The 9,962-nt window shown below is 47.9% G+C and overlaps 1 protein-coding gene across 2 annotated transcripts; it reads left to right on the forward strand.

Annotated features, from left to right (window-relative positions):
- The first annotated feature begins 2,318 nt into the window (after window positions 1-2,318).
- Window positions 2,319-8,855, forward strand: SPRY2 (sprouty RTK signaling antagonist 2). 2 transcript variants are annotated; one of them, XM_082065685.1, is made up of 3 exons: window positions 2,319-3,098; window positions 5,958-6,022; window positions 7,091-8,855. In XM_082065685.1, exon 3 carries the CDS (start codon window positions 7,142-7,144, stop codon window positions 8,081-8,083), a length of 942 nt encoding a protein of 313 aa, XP_081921811.1. In that variant the 5' UTR covers window positions 2,319-3,098; window positions 5,958-6,022; window positions 7,091-7,141; the 3' UTR covers window positions 8,084-8,855. The 2 variants fall into 2 exon arrangements, with proteins under 2 accessions (XP_081921811.1, XP_081921810.1); XM_082065684.1 differs by lacking the exon at window positions 5,958-6,022.
- The last annotated feature ends 1,107 nt before the right edge of the window (window positions 8,856-9,962 follow it).

Here is a 9,962-nt window from a genome sequence, read left to right on the forward strand (position 1 = left end):
ATGCATGACTGGCTCTGAATAAAAATAGCTTTGCTGTTTTCATATCTGTTTGGGGAACTACTCACTGTATTAAGTGTATACACCTGTACTTGAGAAATGGCATATAAATTGACGATTGCTCTAGTAACCAACAGATTTAAAAATGATATTACAAACTTTCCAGTTTAAACACTATTTATATACTCAGTATAAACACTGACAAATAATCTAGCAGACCTTTCCCATGTGCATACCCTTGCATAAAGAACTCTCCACCTATTTTTTGACTTAGCTATGTGGAAGTGATTTTTCTGTTTCCACGGTGAAGTGAAATTAAGATCGTGCCTTCTCTTTCACAGGTATTTTAACCTATGCCCATCTCTCGCAGCTGAACCCCGTGGGATGACCTTGCCGACTGAGTCCGCAGCCAGCACATCGGAGGACACCCAGATCGGTCCTCTCCACAGCCGCGCTCCGCAGCGCGACTCCACGCCGGTGGGTGCCCCCTCCCGTGGGGAAGACCCAGGGGAATGTCCGTGAGCTTCCTCCCGCCCTTCCCCTGCCCGCCGGCGGGGCTGCTGCCTCCGCGGAGCCTTCGGCGGGTGCCGCACGGGCGCCGTGTCCCCCTCTCCCCGCAGGCCCCCGCCCCGGCGCCGCGCTCCCTCTGGCGGGGAGAGCGGCCGGGCCGCCGCTTCCATGCACCGGGAGTCCTGAATGAAACCCAGCCCCGCGGGGCTGCGGCTCCAGCAGCGGGGCTGCCCCCGCCCCGACGAGCGTTTTGCTCCATCTGCGGGTCCAGGGGGGCGAGCAGGGTGGGAGTGGAACGGACGCCTGGGCCCCGAGCACCTCCCGCGCTGAGGCGGCAGCAATTTTAGGCAGGATAGGGGCTTGGTGAAGACGCCGTGGAAGGAAAGAAGTTAGACTCGCGTAACTCAGGCTAACCTTACTGACAAGCAACTATGGAAAAATAATTTGCAGGTTCAGAACATTATTGTGGACGACTGGATATTTGCGTATAAAAGTATGAAAACCTAAAGGCCGCCCGTGTAAAGCACTGCTCTCTTAATTTCCATGTTTTTGAGAACGACCACCCCCTTCAAAAAGCTGTGACTAGCAGGTGGAGAAGAGGAAGTGCCTGCAAAATTGCCTGAAGTAGTAAAAAGGGCTGATGGGGTTTTTGCACTGGGGCTTATTCATGTAAATAATGCAATGCATTACCGCCTTACACATCGTGTATATTTTAAGCAGTGCTACACGTGATACGGGTATATTTGTGCTGGGTGCACGCCTACGTGGATACGCTGCTCTGCGCGTACATGCAGGCGCAAGATGCCTGGGCCCAGCGAAAGTGGGCCCGTCAGTAACTTCAGCTCGTACTAAAGGGACCGAGCTGTGGCAGTGTCAGGAAACGCCCAGAAGACAAACAGTCACGTTCGTGAACTGCTTGCAGACTGTGTCCCCCCAGGCGAATGTGAATTAATTAAAACAAAGTTTTTTCCTTTTTTTTTTGCGTTTCCCCCTGAAGAAAACCTCACCCCTCCACACAGGCGAGGAGGCTCCGATGCTGCCCTGGGACACCGCAAACTGTGCAGCTGCCCGAGGCGCGGAAAGCACCGCGGCGCGCTGTCAGCGGCCTGTCCCGCCGCCCCGTGGCCCGCGGCTCCGCGCCCCGCGGGCCCCGCTCCGCGCTCCTGCCCGGCCACGGGGGCGCCTTCCGCGCCGCCTAATCGCGTTAATCCGCGGGACAATGCCCCAAGTAATCACCCTTCCTTCTCCCTGAGCGGCCAAGGACTGATGAAAAGAGGGGGGAGGGCAGAAAGTGTAAACTTTTATTCCACTCGGTTAAATGAAAACACGGGGCGAGGGGGGGGGGAACGGGAGGGAGCACCTGGAAACGGGTCTCCCGAAAGTCCGCAGCGGCGAGGAGACCGTGTCTTCTCGGGAGAAGTGAGCTCCCCTCGGCTCCCTGCAAACCTATCGCTGCCTTGCCTCTGAATAAATACAGGAGCACAAAAGCAACCCCGAGCGCCGTGTGACCGCGCACGGAGGAGCCTCCTGTGAAAACAGGCTGCGGCGAGGCCCCGGGAACGGGGCTCCCCGCCGCCCCCGCGCAGCGCAGGGAAGGGAAGGGAAGGGCCGGGGCCGGGCTGGCGCGGCGGCAGCACTGCCCTTTTGAATGCCTCCCGCAGCTCGGAGTGCTGGCAGGGCGCTGGGAGCGCCAGTGAATGTAGCCCCGCAGAGCCAATGAGCTGGGACCGGATGCGATATATCCTCTGGGACAACAACTGCTCTGTTCCTCCTCAGATCCACATGACGCCATTTACTGCTGCTTTTGCAGAGAGATCACCCTACGTCCTCCGGAAAGAAAAAGAGAGAGAGGGGGAGAGCGAGCGAGCAGAAAAACGCCGAGCCCCTACAGCTCAGATCTCAAATCTTCCTCCTCCTCCTCCACCTCCTCCAAACACACAACAACAACCACCACCACAAATCCGCTGCGCTCCCAAAACACCCCCCCCCCCCACGATTGCAAACCACAGAACTGCCTGCAACACACACACGCTCGCAGAGGGAGCGAGAAAGCTAGAGAGAGGGGAGAGGAGCTTGCAGCAAGCAGCTTCTCAGCAGGACGGCTACATTGCACAAGCTGCTTTTTTGGAAGAGCTCAGTGGAAGAAAGCTTTGGGATTTTATTTTAGTTCCACTTTATTTTGTTTTCTTTGGCTTTTCCCTGCCTTTTGATCATTTGCAACAACAACAAAAAAGTGACTTGGTATTGGCGATTCGGCCTCCTGTTTATTGAGGAAAAAAAAAAGTGTGTGTGAGAGACTTGAGTGATTTCTTTTTAGGGGCAAAGAAAACCCACCCCGATCCGAAGAGGTGTTTTGATTATTGTTAATAGTATACACGCGCACACACGTATTTGTAATCGATCTGGGGAGAGAGACCTAGCTTTGCTCTGGACTTTTTTACATGGTGATCATTCTTACTCTAATTTGCAAGTTGGACTAAAGCAGAGTTTGGAAAAGAATTTTTTTTTGCTTTAGGGCTGGATTTATTTGCAAACCGCAGGAAGAAGAAAATACAAGAGAGAGAGGGGTTTGGTGCAGCGCCGCGATCACGGTGAGAGCCTTTTCCTTCTTTGCAAAACAAGCTTTTCAGTACTCCCCCCCCCCTCCCCGGTTGCTCCAAGAAAACTCGTGGAAATGTTTTAGGCCGATCCCTTTTCCATTCGTACAGGTTCTCCCTCTCCTCCCTTCCCCTCTCCTTCCTTTCCCAAAGAGGAGCCGGAGGTGGGATTTCGGAGCGGTTTCTCTCCGGGGAGGGGGGTTGGAGGGGGGAAGCTCTGCTTGGGTTTGCGGGCTGCGCCGCGTTTGCTCCCCGTCGGGGTGCCTCGGGGGCGCAGGGGGCGGAAGGCTGCGCGGAGGGCGGAGGGCTGCGCGGGCGCGGAGGCAATGCCTGCGGGGGCTGCGAGCGGGGCGTGGGGGGGACGGAACGGGACTTCGGCGTGTTTTCCCTGCAGCGGGGAGCCGGGCACGGGCGGTCCTGCGCGCTCCGGCCTCGCCGGGCACGCGTGGGTTTCCGACAAGCCCCCGGGGGAATTGAAGGGAAGGCGCTGCGGGGTTGTCGAGCGCTGGGGCTGTTTGTCCCTCCGGCTTGGGGGAGAGCAGGCAACCCGCCTTTCAGTGAGTGATTTACGCCCGTCTGTAGTGGCGTCGGGAGATCCGTGCAATTCGGAAGTGAGTGCACGTCTGGTATAAATATATATGTGTGTGTGCATATATACACATATATATTTCTCTTGTGATTCAATTAATTCGACCCGTAAGATGAGGAAAGTTCTTGCTCAGATTCTTCTATGCAGAGGAGATGTGTGGAGGGGAAGGAAAGACTTAATTTTTGCTGTAACTTTTTTTTTTTTTTGTGGGTTTACTTTATAACAGCCCCTCCTAACCCCCCTCCAAAAAAAAAAAAAAAAAGAAACCAAAAACCTGCTGGTGTTTTCAGCAAGCTATTTGTGTGTCAGTTTGCCCCACCCTGATGGTAAAGTCCTTTTTGCCCTAATCCATAGTCTGATCACACACTCGGCCCTTAATGGGGGTTTCAAAGCACTTTGAAAGAAGAGGAGGTGGTTGGTGTGTGTGCGGTGAGGATGGGGGTGGGGGTGCCTTGCACTGGCTCCGGCCACAAAACAGAAAATCACGGGCAGAGGACTTCTCCCCCTTAGGCTTGCCTTCTCCCAGCCAGCAAGACACGGGGTTTTTCCACAGCACGCAAGAAGCCCCTTGAGTTTTAAACTTCCCCAAATGTGCCGAACGCGAAACCCGGCCCCCTTGCTCGCCCTTTTGCCAATCCCAGCTAGGAAAAGTTAGCAATCATGGCACTTGAGCTCTGCGAGAGTGGACTTTGGCTTTTAGAAGTGGGGAATCGTGTTGTCGCACACATGCACGCAGAAAAAAAAAAAAAAAAGGCAAATGCTACTTCTCTGCTCTTGGTGGATGGAGAGGAGAGAGGGGCTAGATCAGAGGAAGGAGAGACATGCTTTCCCCTAGGAATTTTCAGGCAAATGTATGTTTGCAAATAAGTGTGCTGGAGACTTGCCTCTTGTTCTGTTAGCGGATCTATCAAGGGGAGAAAAAGCAGGATCTCCTGGCTCGGACCGGTGTCCCGCTGAAAATGCCTTCTGGGTCCCTTCGGGCTGGGGCGGAGGGGGGCGGACTGAAGTTCAGGCAGTTTGCAGAATGTGCGTAAAATAAGAAGAGCTTTTCCAGCGGCCGGCTTTGTGGAGCTGAATGGGTGCTTATGACAAGGCGAGAGGGGGGTAATCTGCCTTTTGCCCAACTGTCCCGGAGGTGTTGTCTCAGACCGTCTCCAGGGCGCCTTGCATTATCCGGGAGGGGAAGGCTTCTTTAGCATCTCTCGGGGGAGGGCAGGGGGGGAAGAGTTGAAAGGAAACATGGGTTTGACTTTCCCGATAAGGCGGCTGCAGCAGCCCCCTCCCATCTCCCGGCCCAGAGGATGTCTCCCGGTTTATCTCCAGGTTGGCTGCACTTGCGGGGCTGCTGGCGGCGCCTGCGGCCGCGCTCCTGGGGGCGAGGGGCGGCCGCCTCCCACCTGCTGCGCCCCGGGATGGACCCGGGAGAGGGGAAGGGGCCAAAGCGCCGAGGTTTCTCTTCCAGCTCCCACCTTGGCGTCTGAAAGGGGCTTCGCCACCGAGACCGGTGTCGTCCTTAGCGTCCGCAGGTCAGGGTCAACTTTGCTTTAGCGCTGGGTTGTCATTTCTGGAGAGGCAGGGTTGGACTCGGCGTATCTTCTTGGCTGGCTGAGTCTGGCTCGAGTCTGGACGTGGAGAGCAGATAGGGCTGCTAGTTCCTCTCAGTGATGAGAAAGGTATTTTATTTTCTGTTCTTTTTTATCTCCAGATAGTTTCAGATGAAAAAAAAATGTCTCCTTAGGCTACTGGTTGAAACTTTTTATATGCCAGAGATTTTAATTTGAAGAAAACGTAAGCAATGCTTCACGATAAGTTTGCAAGACTCTTTTTGTTTTTTTGGTGGTGTTTTTTTTTTTTTTTATGTTTTCCCGAGGGGTTGGACACCGTGACATACACTCTGTGTCCAAAACCAGGATTTGGCAATATTTAAAGTAGGTGGTCACTCTTAAAACTTAGTGGGCTTTTTGTTTGTTTGTTTGTTTTTTAATAAGAAAAAAAGCACTTGTGGGGAGGGAGCCAGGAGTTAAAAGGTTAAATGTTTTCCACTGCTGTTAGAGTAAAGACAGTGTCCTCAGATATTCATTGTTAAACTGTTTGGCTATATTTTATTATACTGCAGTATAGTATTATTGTTGGTAACTGATGTGTACAGAGTAACACTATGGTGCCCTTTCTAGGTATAATTGAAGACATTGTGTGGTCCTTGTAAGAAGCTTGGTTCCTGCTTGGGTTTTAATTGTAAAATGTTGTTCTGGATTTTTGTATAGGTAATTGGATTTTGGAACCACTTTAAGATATGATAAAGGCAGAACAAATATTAACTAATTTAGAGGTCAGTACTTGAAAGTTTTGCATATCTGAATGTGGAAATTAGTTATTTACAAGTTCTCATCTTCTGAGTCTTTTACTGTCTTTACATTTAAATTCTTAAGTCTGCGTTTCTACTTTGTAGTTAATGATCCTTTAAAGTCATATTCACAGTCAAGTAGACTTCTTGGATGCTGGCATTGTTTGATTATATTATGCATGCCTCTGTCCCACAAGCCACTCATGGTAATATATACAATTTGAAATGTAGTCTATGGAATTTTTTACACATTTAAAAAAATAAAACTGTGGTGGTGTTGCTTTTGTAGTATTGAGCCTTAAAATAACAACCACAGTGGTGTACACAAGTGTGACACACACTGAAATACTGGAGAGAGATATTTTTACTTGTGCTGTTGAAGTTTTTGGTAGCACTAACTCATTTAATGTCTAACCTCAAACATTTTATTGCTATTTAGTGTTTTTCTTGGGACCATTGCTATTAAACTAAAATTTCCTATTTACATCATGTAAAGTTTAATGTGTAAAGAGACTAGCCTACCAAAATATTATCCAGTTTTAAGCAAAATTGGAGAATTATATGTCTGTCATCAGCAGGTCACATTACACTTGCTAAATACTTGCAGGCTTTTATATATATATGTATGTATATATATATATATATATATGTTTTTCAGTAGCCTGATGTGAAAAGAAGAGTCACTTCAAGTGGCTGAAATGTAATCTCTTTAAAGGCCATGGTCTAACCAGAAGATGGCCTGGGAAGCCTTGGTTAGCAGGCACAATAGGTAGACTTTCTAGAGCCACAGGTTAATATGCATGGACCTAGAACAGAATCCCTTTACATTCTCCACAGGAGTGGGCAGGACAGGCAAAGGGAAGTGCATTCAGCTGACCTGCGCTCCGCCCCAGATGTGACTCCTTTTTTCTTTTTCTTTTTCTTTTTTTTTTTTTAATGGCTGATGCATTACTTGATTGTGTGTGGTGCTGTGGGATCCTGCAGGCTTGAAAGGCTGCTGGAAAGGGAGCGTGATATGTGTTGCAATAGTGAATCCTCTCTTTGTCGCTCCAGGATTTCAGATGTGTTCTAAGCCTGCCGGGGTGAGCACGCTTCCGGGCACTGATGGAGACAAGAGCTCAGCACAGCAGCGGGTCGCAAGCCTTGCTACAGGCTCGGCGTGACAGTGGGAGAGCGCACGGGGAGCCTGACCTGCGGGATGTCCTGATGCAGCAGGTTCACGTCTTGTCGTTGGACCAGATCAGAGCCATCCGGAACACAAATGAGTACACGGAGGGACCTACGGTGGCTCCACGGCCAGGGGTCAAGTCCACTCCTCGGCTAGCAACCCAGCCCAAAAGTGAAAGACCCCATGGCTTGTCTGAGCATCGTCATTTTAGCCGGATTCAGCACACGCAGACGCACGCCTCTCCTCGGGCGCCTCTGTCCCGATCCATCAGCACGGTCAGCACAGGTTCACGGAGCAGTACAAGGACAAGTACAAGCAGTAATTCATCTGAACAGAGACTTCTAGGATCATCTTCAGGGCCTGTTGCTGATGGGATAGTCCGAATGCAGCCCAAGTCTGAGCTCAAGACAAGTGAGCTGAAGCCGCTGAGCAAAGACGACTTGGGAGCGCACAGCTACAGGTGTGAGGACTGTGGGAAGTGTAAGTGCAAGGAGTGCACGTATCCCAGGACCCTCCCATCGTGTTGGATCTGTGACAAGCAGTGTCTTTGCTCAGCCCAGAACGTGGTTGATTACGGGACTTGCGTTTGCTGTGTGAAGGGCCTCTTCTATCACTGCTCGAACGATGACGAGGACAACTGCGCTGACAACCCCTGCTCCTGCAGTCAGTCACATTGCTGCACTAGATGGTCCGCCATGGGTGTGGTGTCCCTCTTTCTGCCTTGCTTGTGGTGTTACCTACCAGCCAAGGGTTGCCTTAAGTTGTGCCAGGGCTGTTACGACCGGGTAAATCGGCCGGGGTGCCGCTGTAAACACTCCAACACAGTTTGCTGCAAAGTTCCCAGCGTCCCCCCCAGGAACTCTGAAAAGCCGACATAGCATCGCTAGTCAGAAATAGTAAAGTAACAAGAATTATTTTAAAAATACATATGCAAACAACTAAGCAGCTATGGTCTTGGCACTGTAGTAGAAGGGTAGGGGGATATACTTTGCTCTTCGCAGTGAAATGCTTCTCTCTGTGTGTGCCATCTTAACCAATCCGCTTGTTAGAATCCATCTAGTGGGCTACAGAAAAAAAAATGGGATGCAGTACATTGTGACCCACATATTGCATAAGCTAAAGCAACACAGACACTCCTAGGCAACTCTATTGTTTGTGAATAGTACTTGCAAAATCTGTAAATTAGCAAATGACTCCTTTTTTTTCTTTTTTTTTTTTCTGCCAGAGATAATGTGCTATATTTTTGTATATACAATAATATTTTCAACTGTGAAAAATAAGTGGTGTCATAAGACATGGCACAGTCACAAAATATTATACTAATATGTTGTACATTCGGAAGAATGTGAATCAATCAGTATGTTTTTAGATTGTATTTTGTCTTACAGAAACCTTCTATTACAAGATTCTGATTTCCCTTTGGACTTCATGTATATTGTACAGTTACAGTAAAATTCAGCCTTTATTTTCTAATTTTTTCAACATATTGTTTAGTGTAAAGAATATTTATTTGAAGTTTTATTATTTTATAAAAAGAAATATTTATTTTAAGAGGCATCTTACAAGTGTCACCCCTTTTTATGAGAACGTCATAGTTGCTGCAAATAAGGGGTGAACGATGCATATGTTCACTATAAAATAGAAAATATATTAACGTTTGAAATTAAACTGGGCTACTTGTCATTTTTTCCCCCCATTTATTGTTCTGAGTTGGGATAACTGGTACTTCTAATTGCAAACTTCACAGGGATATAATCACATTGAGTCTAATAAGAAGACGAAAATAGAATTTTTAAGTGTATTTTTATTGTTGTTTACTACTTCACCTGAAAATAATACAGGAATTTTGCTTCCTTCCTTTGCACAAATGTCCCGTATACTGTTCCTACAACAGAAAAGGAAAATGAACGTAGGGAAATGGATTAATTAATTCCAGACTAGGACTAATAGGCACTGAAAGCTTGACCTATTCTGTAAGTGATGAGCTTTTGTGCTTCAAATAGGAAATAAGTAATCATTCACAAAAAATGTTAGGCTTGCATGGCTTTACTCAGAGAAAGAGGAAAAAAAAAAGAGAAAATTAATACGGTCAGTGAAAAAATCTTGCAGGGTTATTTGTTAAAAGTAGAAGAATATGCCACAGGGAATGATAGATCTGAGTGCAGTCCAGCCTTATGTCAAACATTTGCCTCACTCGTAAGAAGAAAGTTGCTTGATTTGTCATTTGTGGCATTTACCTTCCACTGAGGTCAAAATCCTTTTGCTGCCAAGTTTCCCACCGGAAGCCTAGAGAATGATTTACCTTTCTTTATTAACAAACTATCATTTCCTGTTCTGAGCATGTCTCTCCAAGTTTAGAGGTCTTAATGTTGAATTTTTTTTATACATTTCTTAAGCTGGCATTTAAGAAATAGTTGTAAGTATTTTTAAGCTGACGCTTAGAAAAATCTCACAGCCTTTCTGAACCCTCTCCAACAAAAACAAGTTATAACCAATAAATTAGGAACTCACTAAAAGTTGAAAACCAGAGCACTGAGTAAACGTTACATCTTTTTGCCCCTTAATTTTAACCTATGATCTGGTGTTTGGGCTATTTTACATAGGTCTGTAGTACTCAAAAATCTTACTCTCTGTGTTTGTGTGTATTGGTTATCAATCAAGTGAAGTTAATAAGTGCAAGTCCTGACTAGTTTGCAAAACGAAACTAGGTGATACATGGGCCTTGTTTTTTTGTTTGTTTGTTAGTTTTGGGGTTTT

This window comes from Streptopelia decaocto (genome assembly GCF_964273445.1).
Source record: "Streptopelia decaocto genome assembly, chromosome: 1".
Classification (NCBI taxonomy): domain Eukaryota; kingdom Metazoa; phylum Chordata; class Aves; order Columbiformes; family Columbidae; genus Streptopelia; species Streptopelia decaocto.

Bases quoted from the DNA above. Each gene is read 5' to 3' on its own strand.
- SPRY2 (XM_082065685.1), top strand. From the start codon at position 7,142: ATGGAGACAAGAGCTCAGCACAGCAGCGGGTCGCAAGCCTTGCTACAG.